This window comes from Heterodontus francisci, chromosome 38, assembly GCF_036365525.1.
Source record: "Heterodontus francisci isolate sHetFra1 chromosome 38, sHetFra1.hap1, whole genome shotgun sequence".
Classification (NCBI taxonomy): domain Eukaryota; kingdom Metazoa; phylum Chordata; class Chondrichthyes; order Heterodontiformes; family Heterodontidae; genus Heterodontus; species Heterodontus francisci.
In genome coordinates this window covers 26,715,864-26,739,604 of record NC_090408.1, presented here as the reverse complement: position 1 = coordinate 26,739,604, position 23,741 = coordinate 26,715,864, and the positions used below count along the sequence as shown (strand labels likewise).

The 23,741-nt window shown below is 43.3% G+C and overlaps 1 protein-coding gene across 8 annotated transcripts in view; it reads left to right on the top strand.

Annotated features, from left to right (window-relative positions):
- The window catches only part of cep152 (centrosomal protein 152), a 77,975-nt gene that overhangs the window by 24,624 nt on the left and 29,610 nt on the right, over positions 1 to 23,741 (top strand). For all 8 annotated transcript variants that reach the window (XM_068017926.1, XM_068017923.1, XM_068017922.1 and 5 more), the window contains 7 exons: positions 2,488 to 2,628; positions 7,551 to 7,690; positions 11,249 to 11,449; positions 11,754 to 11,901; positions 12,272 to 12,363; positions 12,953 to 13,116; positions 22,096 to 22,306. In XM_068017926.1, the coding sequence (XP_067874027.1) occupies positions 2,488 to 2,628; positions 7,551 to 7,690; positions 11,249 to 11,449; positions 11,754 to 11,901; positions 12,272 to 12,363; positions 12,953 to 13,116; positions 22,096 to 22,306 (1,097 nt within the window). The remainder of the gene's footprint in view (positions 1 to 2,487; positions 2,629 to 7,550; positions 7,691 to 11,248; positions 11,450 to 11,753; positions 11,902 to 12,271; positions 12,364 to 12,952; positions 13,117 to 22,095; positions 22,307 to 23,741) is intronic.

The window sequence follows — 23,741 nt, the reverse complement described above, 5'->3', positions numbered from 1 at the left end:
GGAAACAAAACTGGTAACTTGTTAGGAGTGTGGGAACCAGGAGGAAATATCAGAGGAATACCAAGGTGCACAAATACTGAGAGAGATAGCTAGCACTAGAGTAGGGAATAATTTATTAAGTGGGGTCAGAGTAAGGGAGAAAATAATAAAGTCTAAATCAGGGTTAATGTGCCTGTCTGTGAATGCTCGGAGTGTGGTTAATTAAGATTGGTGAAGTACAGGTGCAGATTGGCATGGGGAAATATGATGTTGTGGCTATAATAGAGACCTGGCTCAAAGAAGGGCAGGGTTGGGTTTGAAATATTCCTGGATACAAGGTGTTCAGGAAGGATAGAAAAGGGTAAGGGGTGGCAGTATTGATTAAGGAGTGTATTGCAGTGCTGGAGATGTAATGGGGGACTTTAATTATCCAAACATAGATTGGGATAGTAGTAGTATAAAGAGCAATGAGCGGCAAGAGTTCCTAGAGTGTGCTCAGGAAAAATTTCTACAGCAGTATGGTTCCAGTCCAATGAGAGGGGAGGCACTGCTAGAACTGGTCCTTTGGAATGAGTTGGGCCAAGTGGATCAAATATCAGTAGGAGAACATTTAAGGGAAAGTGATCATTGTATCATGAGGTTTAGGCTGACTATGGAAAAGAACAAAGAACAATCCAGAGTAAAAATAATTAACTGGGGGAAAGCCAACTTCAATGGGGTAAGAATGGAGCTGGGGCAAATAAATTGGAGTAAGAGGTTGGCAGGAAAAACAGCAGCTGAACAATGGGCTACCTTCAAAGAAGAGATAGTTTGGGCACAGTCAAGGTATGTTCCCTCAAAAGAGAAAGATAGAGTAAACAAATCCAGAGCTCCCTGTATGACAAAAGAGGTGGAGATTAAGATGAAGAAGAAAAAGTGTGCTTATGACAGATGCCAGGTAGAAAATACTATTGAGAACCTGGCTGAAGGTCCGTGGGAGAAGTGGAAACGCAAATAAGAGAAGCAAAGAGAGAGCTTGAAAAGAGACTGGCTGCTAACAAAGGGAATCCCAAAGTTTTCTATAGACATATAAGTAGTAAATGGGTGCTAAAAGGAGGAGTGAGCCCGATCAGGGACCATAAGGGGATTTATGTATGGAGGCAGAGGGCATGGCTGAGGTATTAAATGAACATTTTGCATCTGTCTTTACCAAGGAAGAAGATGCAACCCAGGCAGTGGTGAAAGAGTAGGTAATTCAGGCAATAGAAGGGTTTAAAATTGATGAGGCTGTATTCGATAGGCTGTCTGTACTTTAAGTGGATAAAGCACCAGGACTGGATGAGATGCATCCAAGGCTAGTGAGGGTGGAAATCGTGGAGGCACTGGCCATGATTTTTCAGTCTTCCTTAGACTCGGGGGTGGTGCCAAAGGACCGAAGAATTACAAACATTACACCCTTGTTCCAAAAAAAAGGTGTAAAGATAAGCCGAAAAACTATAGGCTGAAAGCACTGCCTGAGAGTGTAGTAGAGGCAAGTTCAAGTGAAGCATTCAGAAGGGAATTTAGACTGTTATATGAGAAGGCAGAATGTACAGGGAGAAGACAGGGGAATGGAACCGAGTGAATTGCTTTTCTGGAGGGCTGGTGCAGACACAATGGGCCGAATGGCCTCCTTCTGCATTGTAACAATTCTGTGATTTTGTGATAAATGAAAATGAGCACTTCATAAATTGTTTCAAAATATAGGAACCCCTGCGCTTATAACTGAGCTTACCAAAAGAGGTCCCTTATTTCATGGAACCTTTTGCTTTTCGCAAACACTGAAGAATCTCTAATCTTTGTATTTTGCATTTCATATAAATGACATTAGAGTGCTACTATGTGTGCCAAAAACAATGAAAATATATTTTGTGGTAGGCTCACCTCATTTACTGAATTATCAGAACATATGTGGAAAAGTATATTAGTTGGCTGCATTCGAAAGTCTCTAATTGAAAAATCTATCTTTATTGATGAGTAATGTCCTTTTTGTCATTCAACTTCCTGATTAAATTCCTGACAATTGAATTTTCAGTGCTGATAGCTTCTAGTTTGAGCTCTTGTAATATGAATAATAGCTATCTTAGACAGGTTAGGGTAATTAACATTTAGCCAGATGTATACATTTTATAAGGGAAATTTAAGTATATAACTGATAAAATCTGATTTTTATTTATACTTGTATTGAGTCCCTAAGGTTGTTCATGTTTTCATTCACATTCTATTCCTTGTATTGTTTTTGGTAATCTCTGCTAAAATGTAACTTGTAATCCTACAAATATTTGTGCCAGCATAGCAACTGGCATTTAGTGTAAAAAGTTAAATTTCCCCAAAAAATGATCAGTACATTGCATTATTGATTAAGATATAGTTTTTGCAATTTTTACAAAAATGAGCCTTATTGCAATACATGAATTTGCAAAAAGCTAACAAGCCCATACAACTTATCTCTCTTTTTTTAATAGTTAGAATATTATCTTTGTTCCACAGGTTCTACAGAAGCCCATCAGTTTGCACAGTTGCAGATACTTTACAATGCACGGGGAAGGCAATTAGAGGAAATGCAACACAAACAGGAGGAGTTTGTCCGTGAGATCAGATATTTGAATCACCATCTTGCCATGACCAAAGGTAATAAAAAAAAAACCTTAAATTTTGGAAGGTGTAAGTTATGACAATCTCTTTATTTTAAAAAAAAAACAGTGACATTCTTGATCGGTGATATTCTGTTAATGGCATTGAAATCTAGTGGAAGTACAAAATCTGAGCATGGTGTTTCTGAAATAAATTGGAATTTGATGTTGATGGCTACTAATTGATTTTGGGTGATATTTGCTACTATTACTGTGAGTGTACAGATTACTCAAAGGGGGTGAGGAGAATATTTTTGTGTGGAGACACAAGCAAAATAGTACTTCTTGTTGTGTCCTAGGCCCAACCATATTCAGCTGCTTCATCAATAACCTTCCCTGCCATCATTTAAGGTCAGAAGTAGGGATGTTCGCTGATGATTGCACAATGTTCAGTGCCATTCGCAACTCCTCAGATACTGAAACAGTCTGTGTCCAGATGTAACAAGACCTGGACAACATTCAGGCTTGGGCTGATAAGTGGCAAATAACATTTGCACTACACACATGCCAGGCAATGACGATCTGAAACAAGAGAGAGTCTAACCATCTCCCCATGACATTCAATGGTATTACCATAATTGAATCCCCCACTATCAACATCCTGGAGTTATCGTTGACCAGAAACTGAACTGGACCAGCCACATAAATGCTGTGGCAACAAGAGCAGGTCAGAGGCTCAGAATTCTGGGGCAAGTAACTCACCACCTGTCTCCCTAGTGCCTGTCTGCCATCTACAAGGCACAAGCCAGGAGTGTGATGGAATACACTGCACTTGCCTGGGTGGATACAGCTCCAACAACACTCAAGAAGCCTGACACAATCCAGGACAAAGCAGCCTGCGTGATTGGCACCCCCTTCACCACCTTCAACGTTGATTCCCTTCACCACTGACGCACAGCGACAGCAGTGTTTACCATCTACAAAGTGCATTGCAGCAACTCACCAAGGCTCCTTCGACAGCACCTTCCAAACCCGCAACCTCTTCCACCTAGAAGAGCAAGGGCAGCAGATGCATGGGATCACCACCTGCAAGTTCTCCAAGCCACACACCATCCTGACGTGGAACAATATCTCCATTCCTTCACTGTTGCTTCGTCAAAATCATGGAACTTCCTATCAGCGCTATTGGTGTACCTACATCCCAAGGAGTGCAGTGGTTCAAGAAGGCAGCTCACCACCACCTTCTCAAGGGCATCCAGGGATGAGCAAAAAACACTGGCCTTGCCAGTGATGCATCCCAGGAATGAATAATAAAAATAAATTCTATGAAAATATTAAAATTGTACATGATGTCTATCAAAATTGGATTTTTTTTTGCATCACTTAATAATGAAAATAAAGAATTTGCATTGATATAGTATGTTTTACATCTTCAGTACGTCCAAAAGTCTATTAATTACTTTTGATGTGTTGTCACTGTTTTTGAAGTATAAGCAAATACACCAGCCAATTTTCACATTGTAAGGTCTTGCAAGCAGCAATGAGATCAGTGCCACAAGCTGTTGTTTTTTGTGGTGTTAGTTGCGGGATAAATGTTGGCCAGGACACTGGGAGAAATACCCAGCTCTTTGAAAAGTACTACAGGAGCTTTTTTGTCCACTGGAATAGGCAGTGTGTCTGTTTAACATCCAATCATTTTTAAAAAAAAATTTTTTTTAAAAAAACCTCTGACAATACAACACTGAAGTGCCCAGCTTATGTACTCAAGCCCCAGGGCTTGAATACATATCATTTGACTCAGTGTTACCGTTGAGTTAAAGTTGCCACTAGTAGAGTCAGAGTCTACAAGCAAATGGACCGCTGGGTGGAGCACTACATAGAACTGTACTCCAGGGTAAATGCTGTCACTGAGACCGCCCTCAATGCAGCCCAGTCTCTGCCAGTCATGGATGAGCTGGATGAACAGTCAACAAAATCGGAACTCAGTGATGCCATTGATTCTCTAGCCAGTGGAAAAGCCCCTGGGAAGGACGGCATTACCCCTGAAATCATCAAGAGTGCCAAGCCTGCTATACTTTCAGCACTCGATGAACTGCTTTGATGTGCTGGGATGAAGGAGCAGTGCCACAGGACATGCGCGATGCCAATATCATCACCCTCTATAAGAACAAGGGTGACCACGGTGACTGCAACAACGACCGTGGAATCTCCCTGCTCAGCATAGTGGGGAAAGTCTTCGCTCGAGTCGCTATAAACAGGCTCCAGAAGTTGGCTGAGCTTGTCTATCCTGAGGCACAGTGTGGCTTTCGAGCAGAGAGTTCTATCATTGACATGCTATTCTCCCTTCGCCAGCTACAGGAGAAATGCCGCGAACAACAGATGCCCCTCTACGTTGCTTTCATTGATCTCGCCAAAGCCTTTGACCTCATCAGCAGACGTGGTCTCTTCAGACTAATAGCAAAGGTCGGATGTCCTCCAAAGCTACTAAGTATCGTCACCTTATTCCATGACAATATGAAAGGCACAATTCAGCATAGCGGTGCCTCATCAGACCCCTTTCCTATCCTGAGTGGTGTGAAACGGCTGTGTTCTCGCACCTACATTGTTTGGGATCATCTTCTCCCTGCTGCTCTCACATGCGTTCAAGTCTTCAGAAGAATTTTCCTCCACACAAGATCAGATGGCAGGTTGTTCAACCTTGCCCGTCTATGAGTGAAGACCAAAGTACAGAAGGTCCTCATCAGGGAACTCCTCTTTGTTGACGATGCTGCATTAATCTCCCACACAGAAGAGTGTCTGCAGAGCCTCATCGACAGGATTGCGGCTGCCTGCAATGAATTTGGCCTAACCATCAGCCTCAAGAAAACGAACATCGTGGGACAGGACGTCAGAAATGCTCCATCCTTCAATATCGGCGACCACGTTCTGGAAGTGGTTCAAGAGTTCATCTACCTAGGCTCAACTATTACCAGTAACCTGTCTCTCAATGCAGAAATCAACAAGTGCATGGGAAAGGCGTCTGCTGCTTTGTCCAGACTGGCCAAGAGAGTGTGGGAAAATGGCGCACTGACACGGAACACAAAAGTCTGAGTGTATCAAGCCTGTGTCCTCAGCACCTTGCTCTACGGCAGTGAGGCCTGGACAACGTATGTCAGCCAAGAGCGACGTCTCAATTCATTCCATCTTCGCTGCCTCTGGAGAATCCTTGGCATCAGGTGGCAGGACCGAATCTCCAACGCAGAAATTCTCGAGGCGGCCAACATCCCCAGCATATACACCCTACTGAGCCAGCTGTGCTTGAGATACCTTGGCCATGTGAGCCGCATGGAAGATGGCAGGATCCCCAAGGACACATTGTACAGCGAGCTCGTCACTGGTATCAGACTCTCCGGCCGTCCATGTCTCCGCTTTAAAGACGTCTGCAAACGTGACAGGAAGTCGTGTGACATTGATCAAGTCGTGGGAGTCAATTGCCAGTGATCGCCAGAGCTGGCGGACAGCCATAAAGGCGGGGCTAAAGAGTGGCGAGTTGAAGAGACTTGGCAGTTGGCAGGAAAAGAGACAGAAGTGCAAGGCGAGAGCCAACTGTGTAACAGCCCCGACAAACAATTTTATCTGCAGCACCTGTGGAAGAGTCTGTCACGCTAGAATTGGCCTTTATAGCCACTCCAGACGCTGCTTCACAAATCACTGACCACCTGCAGGCGCTTACCCATTGTCTCCTGAGACAAGGAGGCCAAAGAAGAAAGAAGTGGAGTCATAGAATCGTACAGCATAGAAACGGGCCCTTCGGCCCACCGCGTCCATGCCGACCATGCCTATCTATACTAATCCCACCTGTCTGCATTAATTCCATATCCCTCTATGCCTTGCTTATTCAAGTACCTGTCCAGATGCCTCTTAAATGTTGCTACTGTTCCTTCCTCCACCACCACCTCTGGCAGCTCATTCCAGATACCCACTATTCTTTGTATGAAAAATTTCCCCCTTTGATCCCCTTTAAACCTCTTCCCTCTCACCTTAAATCTATGCCCTCCAGTTTTAGTCACCCTTACCATGGGAAACAGACTCTGGCTATCTACCCTATCTATGCCTCTCATAATTTTATATACCTGTATCATGTCCACTCTCAGCCTCCTTTGCTCCAGGGAAAACAGACCCAGCCTATCCAATTTCTCTTTCTAACTCAAGCCCTCCAAACCAGGCAATATCCTTGTGAATCTTTTCTGCACCCTCTCTTGCTTAATCACATCTTTACTGTAGTGCGGCTGCACACAGTACTCCTTCTTCTTTTGGGCCTCCTTATCTCGAGAGACAATGGATACGCGCCTGGAGGTGGTCAGTGGTTTGTGAAGCAGCGCCTGGAGTGGCTATAAAGGCCAATTCTGGAGTGACAGGCTCTTCCACAGGTGCTGCAAAGAAATTTGTTTGTTGGGGCTGTTGCACAGTTGGCTCTCCCCTTGCGCCTCTGTCTTTTTTCCTGCCAAATACGGCCTAATCAACGTTATGTACAACTGTACATGATGTCCCAACTCTTGTACTCAGTGCCTTGGCCGATGATGTCAAGCATGTCATACGCCTTCTTCACCACCCTGTCTACCAGTGTTGCCACTTTCAGGGAACTATGTACCTGCACCCCAACGTCTGTCTGCTCAACAACGCTCCCCAGGGCCCTGTCATTCGGTGTATATGTCCTGCCCTGCTTTAACTTTCCAAAATGCATCACTTTGCACTTGTCTGCGTTAAATTCCATTTGCCAATCCCTTGCCCACTTTCCCAGTTTATCTATATCCTGTTGTAACCTTGGACAACCTTCTTCACTGTCCGCTGTCCACTATACCACCAATTTTGGTGTCATCTGCAAACTTACTAATCATGCCCCCTACATTCACATCCAAGTCATTAATATATATGACAAACAATAATGTAAGTAAAGTAATGTAAGTAAACCATTTTTCACTCAACTATATTATATTACAGGAGAAAAAGATGGTGTGGCTATTAGTTGTCAGGAGTTGCAGAAGTTACTTCAAGATGCAAAAGAGCGTGAAGTTCATTTGGAAGGCCAAATTAAAGCATTGGAGTCCAGAGTTCAAGACCTGAGTGCCAGCGAAGAAGAGGCAAGTATAAAGAATATTGGTTTTCCAGATCTCTCACTCTAATATACCCTTGGGCTTTCAATATGAAACTAAGCACTTACTGCAGACATCAAATTGGCTTAACTGAATAGTGATTGAACGTTTGTATTTTGCAATTTGCCTTTTTTTTTAACTGAATAAAAGCAATTTTTTTTTGATATGCAAAGAGAACATATTCTTTTCCTCAAGGCAATGGGACTCTCGTCAAATAATTTGGCGCCTCACATAGCTTAATCTTTATCCCCAGAAAGTAGTTTTCGAGGTGGTGATTTTTCTGGTGTGCTGGATGCCTAGGCACAGTGAATCGTGAAAAAGTGAGCTTAGCCGATGTCTGTAAAGGAGTCTGCCTGATTTTATTTTTTTCCTTTTTTATAAATTCAGATTGTTCCCTTACAGATATGCAGTCTGATCCACCTGGCTTTGATCTTTGCTGCACCCAGATGATCAAGTATACCTGGGCACAGAACCAGGAAAAGCTCCCCTGACATTTAAGGGAATACAATAATTTTAGATTGCAGCGCTAATTACATGTAATAGTGAAATCCTGCAGTTTGTCACAAATTTATGTATATAATGGAGTAAGTGGGATTGCTCATTGTCTTGTGTGTTGTGCAAGCTAACCTGTAAGCTTAAAAAGCGCAAAATTGTGATTAAATTGTACCATGTAAGGGTCAGCTTGACTCAGTTGGAAGCATTGTAACTTATGGGTTCAAGTCTCACTCTAGGACTTGAACACATAATGAGCGAGTACTACCTCGTCCAAAATGGTGACTTTCAAAAATAACATTAAACTGAGGCTCTGTCTTGTTCATGTGGATGTTAAAGATCCCATGGCAATGTTCAAAGAACAGCCAGTTCTTCTAACATCTGAACATTCCTTCTTTTAATCTTTTTTTAAAAATAAGACTAACCAGCATTAATTTCATTACTTTTACCAGATCTTGCTATGGCAGAATGGTTGCTCCTTTCACCTACATTGCAACAATGCCTACACTTCAAACATCATAATGGCCTGGATTTTGCAGTCAGTGGCAAAGCAACAGCACTTACCACTGACCTCGAAGAAAGCTGCCGACAGATATTTAACTTTCTGTGGCAGTGATGTCTCCTTTTCTGGCATTAATTTGAATCTAGTGCCAAGTCAAGGGGATTCCCAGCGTCTATAAACAGTCTTATCAAACTGGCTAAGCAGCCAATAACATTGAAGAATTTTTGCAGGCAGCAAACCAAGAAGTAAAATGCACTCATTTTCCCTTTTTAATTATTTTACACAGAGTAAACTAAAGATTGGGGCATACACATGGGATTAGTGTGGAAGCTGAAATATCAAACTTTACAAAAAATTATACTGAAAGCCATGTAATTTTTAACCAGATAATGGGAAAATTTGACATCCCACAAATATGAAATTTTTTCAGGGCCAGAACAGTTTTTCAGCAGTCAGTACACCATTAGAAACCAAGTTACACCTCTTTCAACAAAACTTAACTTTTTCAGGGATTTTTAACAGTGATTTATTCTGATGTAAAAGGAGTGTTTTTTGTCAATTTAGTGATCTCAATTGATTGTGAAGTTCAGGGAGTTCAACAGTACAGTCTGTGGAGAGGTGTAGAATCACTGGGCTGAATTTTACTGGCGCGCTCTGATCTCGGTGGCTCACCCGCGCAGAGCAGTCATTGTTGAATCCCCCGATATTTCGCACGGGGGCTCATTTAAATGGCGGTGGCGGAGCGGCCGCCCCCAATGGCGGAGAGAGGGCGGCCACTCCGGCAACTGTGTCTGACGCCATCGGGCAGGTGCCAGTGCCATTTTTAAAGGGCTTCAAGTCCTGACAGGTTATTTGCATTTTTCGAGCCATTATCACCTTTTATTTGAATAAAATCAGTTCATTACACATCAAAACCCCTTACCCAGCCCTGCAATGATGAAACAATGTATTTATTTCCCTCTTCATCCCCGAGAAACCATTTTTGCTGGTCCTGACCTTTCACCCCCAAACTTTGCACTCTTTGCCCTTCAACCCCTTTCCATCATTCCCTCAAACAATTGAATCACTTTTCACTGCTTCCCTACTCCCCACCCTGAGAATTTCACTACTCCCCACCAGGGTCACCCCTTGGATATCCGTGCAAACATCCGAAGCTGCTGGAGTTCCGGCCGGCGGCCCTAATATTGGCATGGGATGGCTGTCGGAACCAGGTAAGTTAATTTAAAAACATGCAAATAAAATTATATTATTAAAATGCAGGTCCCGGGAGGGCCGCACCGAGGCCTTGCCGCCAGTGGTAAAATGCAGCGGGGCCTTCTTGGCATCGGGGGTCGTGGTGGGCCTCTTCCCAGAAGAATTTTCTGGGCCCCCCTACCACGATCCTTGCGCCAGATGGCTAGTAAAATTCAGCCCACTGACAGCAGCTTCCAGAGTTCTGCATTTCTCTGTGCATGTGTGACTCCAGTTGCTGTCAGTTTCTGAGGAGTAATAATAGCAAATGCTGACAGTTTCAGCATCATTACTACTGCTTTATTCAGATTTCTCAATCATTGTAAAGTAATGTTCACAAGACTTTTTATTTTTCTTCATTTACTTCTATCGAAGTGAGGGTTGTTTGTGCTGGGATGTGGAACACTTTTCATTGTAGCACATCAGGTAAGTATAACACTGCTAGATTCATAAGAAAGGCAGCTCTACTCTGGCCCATCTTGTGCCACAGCTCAACCTCAGGACACCAGCCTCTAGCGCACCAATGAGATAGTTCTTTCCATTTTCTGTGCCAACTCACGATCCTAAGACCTTTCTGGGTGAGATTGCCAATTGTGACAATTTAATACTATGCTCCCACGCCCACTGGAAACTAGATTGAGTCAGATAAAACACATTTCACATGGGACCCTTACAATTGGCAGATAGAAAACACTGAAATCTGGGTTAAACCAAGGTTCTGTGCCACTCTGCTATGTACACTATTTTGCAAACTTACAAATATTGTCTGATATTGCTTGTACTAATCTCTTAATGGATGCAAAAACAATTATATTGTATGTGAAATAAACACCTTGTGAACTATTATTTGGCAACCGATTTGCAGTTGTACATCTTGCTTGAAATAACTCTAGGTATGGGCATAGATTCTTGTCTGTTTTCTGTGACTTACAAATTGGAACTAGATTATCTTGTTTGAGTTTAATATATTTTATAGCATATTATAAATTGATAACTTCATAACTCCGAGTTCAAGCGTCAGTCTTTACTACAGCCACACTTGATATCCCTTATTAGATGATAGCCCCTGTTAGATGATTTAATCAGTTTTTAACTGACTACAGTTATAGTGAGGGCTTCTTTGAATGTGGCTTGAGAAAGAGTTGGAACTTGTACTTGCTGCAGAAGCATACGCGTGCTATTCTTGAGTAGCAGAAACCATGCTCAAAATCTTCTGGCTGTATTATGTCAATTGAATTTAGCTTTGTTTCTGTGAATCCAAATCATTGTATTCTCTGTTTAATTATACATGTTGAGGGCATATTCCTTGGCTTTCTGTGCAGGCGCTGAAGAACCAGAAGATTGCTGAGGCAGCCATGGAAAGTATGCAGCAGCAGCTATCGGAGCTCTGTCGCTCAGAATCTCTCACTCGTGCCAGAGAGCAGCATGAGACAGTCGTTGGTGCACTTAAACAAAAACATGAGGAATCAATCTTAGTCATGCAGCAGACACTTGATGCAACTAGCATTGCTCTGGAAGAAAAGGTTAGAATCCAGCATATTTGATTGTGAATATATGCATTTTTATACTGCACTGGTGTTACACTTATTGTGTAGGTCTGCCTGATAGCAAACCAAAATTATGCCAACTAAAACGTAGTGAAATGTTTGTATTGAACTTCAAAACATTGCATTATTTTGAAAAGTTCAATTATTTTAAATAAGTAAATTTTGTATGTGTGCTTTGCTTGCAGTTGAGTATGTTGTGTAAGTCACCTGTACAATTCAAAATGGTGAATAATCTAGTTTTTTTTTTCCCCTTTCCATTCTCCTCATTCTCTTCTGTCAGAAAGAGAATTCTAAGCGACTTGAGGAACAAGTTAAACAGTTGGAAAGGCAACAGGACGAAGCCAAATTGGAGAAAGCAGAAATCATCAGTGGGCTGATGAAAAGTTTAGAAGCAAGTCAGCAGCAGTGCAGGGATTTACTGCAAACAGGTTAGGAACCCACCAATCAACTTATTAGACAAAAACAGCATCACAATTTCTGTCTAACTTTTTTGTGGAGGACTTTATCTTTTCTGTCAACCACAATTTTTGATCATTCTTCTTGTCTATTAACAGACCACATTTCCCAGTCAGCATGTCCTACAGGGACTCATGTGATGGCTTTATTGTCACAACTATTGCCATATCTGACCCAGAGTTAGTGTGGAACTTGTTTGATAAACTAAGCCTTACAAAGCTCAGCTACTTTTACTATAGGTGGCGCAATGATCTGTGGAACCTGACCTGCAACCCATGTTAGAGTAAATACTTTTTTAATCTTTTAATTTGAGCACCGTAAACTATATTGTGTGTGTTTCAGGTTCAATGCAGGAGATCACCCAACTTCGGATTCAACTTCAGCAAGTTCAGTCTGCCAAGAACATCAGTGACAACATGAACAAGGCTTTACAGGTCATCATATTAATTCTACTTAATATAGTAATATTTTTGATTTCTAATGCATCTGGGTAAGCTTTTATATCAATAGTGTGGATTTGATTTTCTATATATTTGAATGTTCAAATGAAATAAAATTTCAGCAAATGAGGGGAAAAAACAAGAGCAGTTGAAAGAATTGATGAAGAAATGCATGATACTGACGAGTAAAAATGTAAAGAAAGGAATAATAAGAAGGTCATATGCTACAATTGTACTTTGTTTCTTTGGACTTAAACATTTAATCGAAGAGCCCAGTGGACTGTACTTTGGCTTGAAAGCATAGCAAGTGCACACTGCTCTTGTTGGAATGTTTATAGAACCATAACTTATTGAAGCATGACTTCCTGGCTTGAGATTTGTGCTATTTTGCCTACTTGGGGTTTTTTGTTCTTCAATAATTTGTTCTAATGCTGGAACATGTCAAATTTAATTAACTGTTTTTCTCTACTTTGGACCTATGTCCTTCCACTGTCCCCAAATTGACCTCTTGAAAGTATGGTAAGAGTTTTCTCCTCTCATTTTGTGTAAGTTAAAGTCATAACTTATTTATTTATTTTTTTAGGAAGAGCTGGCTGACTTGAAGGAACAGATTACACTTTATGAATCTGCTGCTAAGATAGATGTTCTTACCAAAGATGTGCCAGGAGAATTAGCACTTCCATTATCGGATTCCTATATGGACCTCGGTATCCAGAATGGGAACAGGAAAATGCCCAGGCTGCAAAGGTAGAAACTGAAATTAACTTGAAGTGATCGTAATTGTAAAGTGCTGCAGTCTTTGTACATGATATCTTTTTTTTTAATCCTTTCCCAGAATATCTTGCAAAATTCTTATTTTTTTTTATCTTGAGGATTCACCCATGGTACTGTGGAGTGTTGGGATATAAATGATGCAATTATGTTTATTGAAAATGGCCATTTACTATTTTTGAGATGGTGCACTCATCAGTAATTTTATTTGAAGTTATAACTTGTGTTGTAAAGTCGATATGTTGTCATCTTTACAACGAACAAAGAATTAGGAGTAATAGACCTTAACATTTGGCTCCTAGTGTCTGTATTTTTGGTGCTATGAGTGCCATTTCACACTTCTGATGCTAGTTGCTCCTGATGCCATTTTGGTGAGGGCATTGGCACCCCCTCATTGAGCGTCTGCTGGTGGTATGTAGAGTAGACAGGTTGTGACATCAGCACTGCCATTTTGGAGCTAATGTTCCAGTCAACGCTCTCTCTCTTAAACATGCACAACTGAACGTGTGTTCAGCAGTAGGATGTACCCTCCACCAGTGCGATTTAAAGGGATCATCAACTACTTGCAGGTTAGTTGCTGATTGATTTTTGGTGGCTCATTCTGCAGTTATAGCAATATTTGGTTTCTAGAATTCTTTAAAGTTGCTGAAGTCCACAGGAAGTGATGTAGCACATGCTTGAAGGACTTTGCCCTGACTTCAGGGATTCTGCACAAACTCCTTATGCACAAACCTCTTGTTCCCAGAGATGGATGCAGTAGTTGGCATTCCCTGAGTTTACAGCACGACGGGGAGAAAGAACAGAGGCAACACTGATCAGGACAAGCTGCTAGAAGAGGGAGGAGGGGGAAAAGGTCTCTTAGCAGGAGGCCGTGTCTGCCCAGTGTATTCTAGGAGCAATTTCCTTACATCTGACAATATTGCTGGGGTTCACTTCACTGAGGACCTCTTCACTGAAATCTGCCACCTGTTAGAGCCACAATTACAACCCTAGGGTAGAACAAAGAGGGCATTGCAAGTATTTGTGACAGTGATCATGGCCATGAGCTTTGATGCGTCCAGGCAATTTGTAACACCTCCCAGTTTTCTTTCCACACCTTCATAAGGAAGGTCGCTGAGGCTCTGTATTCCAAGAGAGCCGACTATATTTCATTCTCTCTTGTCAGAGCAGCTTCATGAGGATTGCAGGCTTCCCCATGGTGCAGATTGCCATTGACTACACATGCATCGCTTTGTGGGTGCCACGTGTCAACTCTGAGCTATACTAGAACCAAAAGGAATTCTACTCCTCAGCGTCCAGCTAGTGTGACCATATGCAGCAAATCATGCAGGCCAGTGCCAGTATCATGATAGCAGTTATGATGCCTTCACTCTGCAGCATTCTGCTGTTCTATCTGCATTTGAACCACCATGACAAATGAAAAGCTACTAGGTGTCAAGGACTGTCCTTTGACGACATGGCTTCTGACTCTGATGCACAGCCCACGCATATGTGGGCATCATGCACATAACGAAAGCCATTCTACCACATGAAATGTGATAGAGCAGGCCATTAGCATGCTGAAACAATGCTTCCGCTGTCTGGACCACTCTAACAGCTCTGCAGTACTTGGCAGCACCAGTGTTAAGATTCATGGTAGTCTGCTGCATGCTGTGCAACGTCGTCATCACGAGGACACTGCTGTTGCCACCAACAATAGAGCGACCAGCTCTTTAGGAGGATGAAGAGAGGAGGCAACCAACGCAACTTCTTTCTAACAACGCTGTCTGTGAACGGCCCATCTGACTGGTCAACCCCAGTTCCCCATTCGTCAACAGTCCTGCACCTCATCATCCCTCTGTTACTGACCATCACAACATCCACTTGGTCACAATGCCAAAATAAAAACCACCACAAAACAAACATTGCAAACTAAAACATGCCATATTGCATACAAATGTCAACTAGTCATCACCCTTGTGCAGTCCCTCAGTGCCTGTCTTCCGTGTGCTTTTGCCTGTCTTAGTGTTCCAGTGCCATGCTATCCCATTGGCTACAGCATGGCTGGTGGAAGCTTCCCACTTTTAATGTGGGAGACTGCAAATGACTTTGCAGGGTGACTTCAAGCAGCTCTAGCCCTAGAAGACCTGGCTTTGGACTCCACAATGCTGCCAACCATGCCGCAAGTCTGGACTGGCTGGCTGGGCACTGGCAGAGTGGCAGGGATGGGAAGATGAATGCTGTCATCCTGAGAGGGAACAGCAGGGTCATGCTGTACTTGGCCACTGCCACTCACCTGGGTCGGCGCCTCAGCAATTCAAGTACTGTGTTGAAAAACAGAGTGCTGGACTAATGTGATGCCCTCCACGAGCCTTTAAACACTGCAGCTATGATGGCAGCAATCTAAGCTTGCGTGGCAGAAAGCTGAGCTTGCATGAGAACAGTCTGAGCTTTCACTGCAGTACCTAGATGATAGCTGGCTTCTACTTGTGCTGTAATGGAAGCTGAGACAATAGGCATTGCACACTGCATCATGGTTGGGGTCTGCAAATGTGCTGATGGAGTTGGTCACCACCCTATTTGCTGGAAAGGATGGACTACAAGCCCTGCGCAAAGTTGGTGCTAGACTCCATGCTCCATACATTGTACGCAAGCTTTCTGGCAGGCCTGCCACTGCACTAAGCACTTCCTGTGCATACCCAACAGCCACCTTCTGTAGCCTGCCCCATTGAAGTGCTTCCGACCATACAAATTAGGAGCAGAAGTAGGCCATTCGGCCCCTCGAGCCTGCTTCGCCATTCAATAAGATCATGGCTGATCTATTTCTGACTCGAACTCCACACTCCCATCTACCCCCGATAACCATTGATTCCCTTGTCTAACAAGAATCTATCTACCTTCACCTTAAAAACATTCAATGACCTCCCCTCCACCACCTTCGAGGCAGAGAATTCCAAAGTCGCACAACCCTTAGAGAAAAAAAATTCTCCTCATCTCTATCTTAAAAGGGCAACCCCTAATTTCAAAACAGTGCCCCCTAGTTCAGGACTCATCCACAAGAGGAAACATCCTCTCCACATCCAACTTGTCAAGACTATTCAGTATGCTTCAATCAAGTTTCCCCTCGCTCTTCTAAACTCCAGTGAAAACAAGTCCATTCTGTCCAACCTTTCCTCATAAAACAACCGCCACTCGTTCCAGGTACCAATCGAGTAAACATTCTCTGAGCTGCCTCCAACGCATTTATATCCTTTAAATAAGGAGACCAAAACTGCACGCAGTATTTGAGATGTGGTCTCTCAAATGCCCTGTATAACTGAAGCATAACATCCTTTTATTTTCAATTCCTCTCGTAATAAAGGTTAGCATTCCATTAGCCTTCTTTATTACTTGCTGTACTTGCATACTAACTTTTTGTGACTCATGCACTAGAACACCCAGATCCCTCTGCACCTTGGAATTCTACAGTCGTTCTCCGTTTAAGTAATACTCTGCTTTTTTATTCTTCCTGCCAAAGTGAACAACTTCACATTATGCTCCATCTGTCAGACTTTTGCTCACTCAACCTATCTGTATCGGTCTGCAAGCTCCTTATGTCTTCTTCACAACTTACTTTCCTACCTATCTTTGTGTCTTCTGCAAATTTAGCTACCATGCCATCGCTGCCCTCATCTGAGTAAATTATATAAATTGTAAAATGTTGAGGCCCTGGCAACTTATCAGAGTCCTCTGTAACAGAACCTAGTTTGTGACCTCGCCCTCTGGTGAACTGGCACCTGCACTACCCTTCTCCCCTACCCTGGCTGCAGGCCATGTGCCCGGTGTCTCTCCCCCTGTGCAGATCCCACCTCTATGCTGTCCTCTAAGTTGCATGTCGTGTCAGTATTTGAGCTGATGATTGCAAGTGTGAAATTGAGTGGTGTTTCTTCACTGTTTTCTTGCTTTTCCACCACTGCCTGACCAGGTGACAGCTCTTGCGTATCTGAAAAGAGCAAAGCACAAGGGGAGGGGAGGGAAGAGGAGGTGGGGAATGGTTGGGGGAGCAAAGAGGAGGTGGGGAATGGTTGGGGGAGCAAAGGGGTGCTTTAGAGTCAGAGTTATACAGTACAGAAACAGGCCTTTCGGCCCACCATATCTGCGCCAGCCATCAAGCCTACCCTCATCCCATTTTTCAGCACCTGGTCCGTAGCCTTGTATGCTATTGCGTTTCAAGTGCTCATTTAAATACTTCTTAAATGCTGTGAGGGTTCCTGCCTCTACCACCCCTCCAGGCAGTGTGTTCCAGATTCCAACCACCCTCTGGGTGAAAAAGTTTTCCCTCAAATTCCCTCTAAATCTCCTGCCCCTTACCTTAAATCTATGCGCCTTGGTTATTGACACCTCCGCTAAGGGAAAAAGTTTCTTCCTATCTACCCTTTCTATGCCCCTCATAATTTTGTATACCTCAGTTGTTCCCCCTCAGCCTTCTCTCCTCTAAGGAAAACAACCCTATCCTGTCCAGTCTCTCTTCATAGCTGAAATGCTGCAGCCCAGGCAACATCCTGGTGAATCTCCACTGCACCCTCTCCGGTGCAATCACATCCTTATAGTGTGGTGACCAGAACTGTACACGGTACTCCAGCTGTGGTCTAACTAGCATTTTATACAGCTCCATCATAACCTCCATGTTCTTATATTCTGTGCCTCGGCTAATAAAGGCAAGTATCCCATATGCCTTCCTAACCACCTGCTTCCTTCAGTGATCTGTGGACAAGTACACCAAGGTCCCTCTGACCCTCTGTACTTCCTAGGGTCCTACCATCCATTGTATATTCCCTTGCCTTGTTAGTCCTCCCACACTTCTCAGGATTAAATTCCATTTGCCACTGCTCTGCCCATCTTACCAGCTCATTTATATCGTCCTGTAATCTAAGGCTTTCCTCCTCACTATTTACAACACCACCAATTATCATTTCGTCTGCGAACTTACTGATCTTACCTCCTATATTCACGTCTAAATTATTAATGTACACTACAAGCAGCAAGGGTGCCAACACCGATCCCTGTGGTACACCACTGTTCACAGGCTTCCATTCGTAAAAACAACCCCGGACTATCACCCTCTGTCTCCTGCCACTAAACCAGTTTTGGATCCAATTTGCCAAATTGCCCATTTACAGCTTGTAAATCAGAAAAGATATGGAATGATGACTACAAAAAGGACAAATCCAGTCTAGCCGTTACCACGCCATTAGTCTACTGTCAATCAGCAGCAGCGATGAAAAGTATCATTGAGAGTGCTATCAAGCAACACTTATTCACCAATTACCTCATTGCTCACATTGGGCTCTGCTGACACCACACAGCTCTGGACTTAGTGGGGCATCAAGGAACCTTAGTAAAATAGAAGTCTGTGGGAATCAGGGGGAAAAACACTCCACTGGCTGGAGTCATACCTATCATAAAGAAAGATGGTTGTGTTTGTTGGAGGCCAAGCATCTCAGTCCCAGGATATTACTGCAGGAGTTCCTCAGGGCAGCCTCCTCCACCCACCCGTCTTCTGCTTCATCAGTGAGCTTGCCTCCATCATAAGGTTAGAAATCAGGATGTTCGCTGACGATTACATAGTGTTAATATCCATTTACAACTCCTAAGAGAAAGAAGAAGTCTGAGCCTGCATTCAACAAGACCTAGACAATATTCAGGTGTAGGCTGATAAGTGGCAAGTAACATTCAAACCACAGAAGTGCCAGGCAATGACCATCTCCAACAGAAAGTCTAACCACTTCCCCATGACATGCAACAGCATTACCATTCCTGAATTTCCCACCATAAACATCTTGGAGGCCACCAGAAACCTAACTTCACTAGCCAATTAGATATTGTGGTTACAAAAACAGGTCAAAAGCTAGGAATTCTATAGTGAGCGACTCATCTCCTGACTCCCAAAAGCCTTTTCACCATCTACAACGCATAAGACAGGAGTGCGATGCAATACTCTCCATTAGCCTGGATCAGTGCAGTTCCAACAACATTCAAGAAACTGTACCATCCAGGACAAAGCAGCCTGCTTGATTGGCACCTCATCCACCACTTAAGTATTCACGCCCTCCACCAGCAACGCACCATGGCTGCAGTGTGTACCGGCTACAAGATACACTGCAGCAACTCGCCAAGGCTTCTTCAACAGCACCTCCTAAACCTGCGACCAAGACCACCTAGAAGGACATACAGGCACTTGCGGACAGCATCACCTGCAAGTTCCCCTCCTAATCACACATTATTCTAATTTGGAAGTACACTGCTGTTCCCTTATAGTCACTGGGTCAAAATACTGGAATTCCCTACCTAACAGAATTGTGGGAACACCTACACCACAGTTCACAAGGCGATTCATCACCAGCTTCTCAAGGGCAATTAGGGATGGATAACAAATACTGGATTTGCCAGTGACATCCACATCCCATGAACAAATTAAGTTTTTAAAAAAAAAATAAAAATTGGTATGTGAGAAGGAGGATTAGTTGTGATTTTATATGGCTTCAGCCCTGCTGCTGGCCACTGCCTCAACAGTGGTCACTCCAGTGATGGTAAATGCTCTCTGCTCTGTGGGGGTAAGCCACAATTCTGCCCTGCCGATTTAGTTCTGCTGCCTCCAGTTGTATGCCACCTTGGGGCTGCCATGGCTGAATAGCTGGCAGTGTATGCAAGCTTGAGATGTGGATGTGAGGCTTGTAGCAGTGCTAAGTGTGTGAGGGTGAAACTATGAATGTTGGGTCTGATTCATGATTGTTAGAGATTGTTAATTGGTGAGTGATGGCGGTGTGGTGCATTGAGAAGTGTCTGAGGCTAATGGTGTAGATGGTGGGATATGGCATTTGCAGATATGTTCACTGACTCTTGACCACTTGTGTGAGGTCGTTGAATTTTTTGCGGCGCTGCATCCAGATCTTTGAAGTTTGACCCTAGGATCGACCACCATGGCTATCTGGTTCCACTGCCTTCGTAATGTTTGTCTAGCGGCCTTCCTGGTCCACTGTGGATAGATCACATCTCTCCTCTCCACAACCTGCAGTAAGGCATCCATTGCAATGTCAGCAGACCTTGGAGTGTGTTCGCTCCCCTGTTGTGCCATAATTTGCTCTTTTTCCTCTTCAATCTTTCTCCCACAAACAGTTCTGTATCTACTCCGAATCCATCTCCCCTTTAAGAAGTGCAGGCTGGCTCCAAGGGGTGCTAGCTTTGCGCAAACTTGGGTCATCTGCTGAGACATGTAGCTGCTCAACAGCATGTTTAGTGCTGGTTGCATGCAGCAGTCGTGAAAATTAGCAGACAGCAGAAAGTCAGAATGCTGCCTGCATAGGAAGCAGTGGGTGTAGGTTACCTACACATCAAAATGTTTAAATTCGATTTTTCACTTCTGTTGTGGGTGACCACTTGGGTTCCAATAGTTATTATATAGGAACATAGGAAATAGGTGCAGGATTAGGCCCCTTGAGTCTGCTCTGCCATGCAGCTAGATCATGGCTCATCCTCTACCTCAACGCCATTTTCCCACTCTATCCCCATATCCCTTGATGTCTTTTAATATCTGGAAATCTGTTGATCTCTGTCTCGAATATACTCAATGACTGAGCCTCCACAGGCCACTGGGGTAGTGAATTCCAAAGATTCACCACCCTCTGAGTGAAGAAATTCCTTCTCATCTCTGTCCTAAATGCCCTGCCCCTTATTCTGAGACTGTCCCCTGGTTCTAGAGCCCCCAGGAGGGAAACATCCTTCTTGCATCTACCCTGTCGAGCCCTCTAAGAATTTTGTGTGCCTCAATGAGATTACCTTTCATTCTTCTAGACTTTAGAGAATATAGGCCCAGTCTCCTAAATCTCTCCTCATAGGATAATCCTGCCATCCCAGGGATCAGTCTGGTGAACCTTCGTTGCACTCTCTCTCTGGCAAATATATCCTTCCTTAGGCAAGGAGACCAAAACTGTACACAATACACCTGGTGAGGTCTCACCGAGGCTCTATACAATTGCAGCAAGGCTTCTTTATTCCTGTACTCAAATCCTCTTGCAATAAAGGCCAACATACCATTTGCCTTCCTACTTGCTGTACCTGCAGGTTAGCTTTCAGTGACTTTTGAACAAGGATACCCAGGTACCTTTAGACATCAACACTTCCCAATCTCTCTCCATTTGAGAAATACTCTGCATTTCTGTTTTTCCTACCAAAGTGGATAACTTCACATTTTTCCACATTATATTCCATCTGCCATGTTCTTGCTCACTCACGTAGCCTGTCCAAATCCCCTTGAAGCTTCTTTGTTTTCTCCTCACAACTCACATTCCCACCTAGTTTTGTGTCAGCGAACTTGGAAATGTTACATTTCGTCCTCACATCCAAGTCGTTGATATAGATTGTGAATAGCTGGGGCCCAAGCACTGATCCTTGTGGTACCCCACTAGTCACAGCCTGCCAACCTGAGAATGACCCGTTTATTCTTGCACTTTGTTTTTTGTCTGTTAACCAATTCTCAATCCATGCCAGTATATTGCCCCCAATCCCATGTGCTCTAATTTTGCTTCTTAGCCTCCTGCATGGGATCTTATTTTGAAAATCCAAATACACCACATCCACTGGTTTTCCCCCTTATCCATTCTGCTAGTTACATCCTCAAGAAAAGCTCCAACAGGTTTGTTAAACATGATTTCCCTTTCAAAAATCCCATGTTTGACTCTGCCCAATCCTATCATTATTTAAGTGTTCAGTTGTCATATCCTACATGATGGATTCTAGCATTTTCCCTACTACTGATGTCCGCCTAACAGGTCTGCAGTTCCCCATTTTCTCTCTCCCTCTTTTCTTGGGTAGATATTGTTTCAGTAAATGCTGAAGTTAAAATAATACAAACGTACAAGTCTTCAGACGAGAAAATTTTAGCTGTGCTGCTGATTTTTTTTTTTTTACCTTCGTCTCTGCTTCTACCCTTTCTCTAAGCACAATGCAACGGGGAGGTTCAGATAAAGTGTTGTCAAAGGATGACATGATATTGGAGCTGAAGGCTGAACTGGAACGATCGCTAAGCAGCATCAGAACAAAACGTCATCAAGTGACTCAGCTTCAGAATGAAAGTAAAGAAAGTCAAAGGCAAATAGCTGAGTTAAAGGAGCAGTTACAAAATGCTGAAAAAATGGCAAGAAGTCATGAGGTCAGTTGTACGGTTAATTCTATTTTAAATGTATAGTTGATAAAGTAGTATTTGAAAATAAATGCTTATGCACTTGGTTTAGTTGACTTACTTGTATCTCAATTATATGAGAAATGTGATTGCTTCGATTTACTGGCCATTTAACTGAGTACAGTAACTCTTTTATGACTAAATTCATGTCTAATAATATTTGAATATTTTTCTGCCATTAGTTCATAAAGGGGATTAGATGTTTCCAATTGACTGATTCTCTCGACCAAATTTAGAAATACATTTTCCAGGGAATCTTTGTTCTTGTGTTTCCACTTTAGTTTCCCTTTTTTCCCAAGCGCTCTTTCTTATATTTTATTAGATTTCCAAATTGGTTTATGCACTGTCTTAACATTGCCGTTCTTTGCCTCTACAGCCCTTATACATGCCTTCATCACATCAAGACTTCTTGCTGGTCCCTAACTTCCACCCTCCATAAATTCCTACTTGGTCAAAACTCTCTTGACCGTATCCTGTCTCATAATTTTACTCACTGTCAGTGATCTGTATGGCTCTTTGTTCCCCAGTGTATTAAATTTAAAAGGCCGGTCCACATACTCCTCCATTACCTTGCCCCATCCTAACTCTAATTCTTTTGAGTACTATATCATAGCCTGAATATTTTTTTTTAATTTCCAAAATATACTTTATTCATAAAAATCTGTAAAAATAAAATACATTACCAAACAGTTTCAAACAGCACCAAGTCAAAAATTACAAACAGTGCAAAGGAGGTCCGTTTCCTTCAGTACAATCATGAGTTGCCTCACAACCCTTCCATTTCATTGTCGTGCCAGATACATTTTTACATTTTACAGCACACGAAATTTTCCCGATACAGTTCAAGGGGTTTCCCATGGATCCAGCCCCTCAGTTCAGCTTGGTGGGGGGACCTTACACAGTGGTCTTTCCCCATTGAGCCTTTGCTGCGGCTGCCCCAAGCTTTAGTGCGTCCCTCAGCACGTAGTCCTGGACCTTGGAATGTGTCAGTCTGCAACATTCGGTGGTGGACAACTCTTTGCACTGGAAGACCAGCAAATTTCGGGCAGACCAAAGGGCATCTTTCACCGAATTGATAGTCCTCCAGCAGCAGTTGATGTTTGTCTAGGTGTGCGTCCCTGGGAACAGCCCGTAGAGCACAGACTCCTGTGTTACAGAGCTGCTTGGGATGAACCTCGACAAAAACCACTGCATCTCTTTCCACACCTGCTTTGCAAAGACACATTCCAGGAGGAGGCGGGCAACCATCTCTTCCCCACCACAGCCAACGCGGGGGCATTGTGCGGAGGGGGTGAGACTTCGGGCGTGCAGGAAGGATCTGACGGGGAGGGCTCTTCTCATCACCAGCCAAGCTAGATCTTGGTGCTTGTTTGAAAGTTCTGGTGATGAGGCATTCTGCCAAATG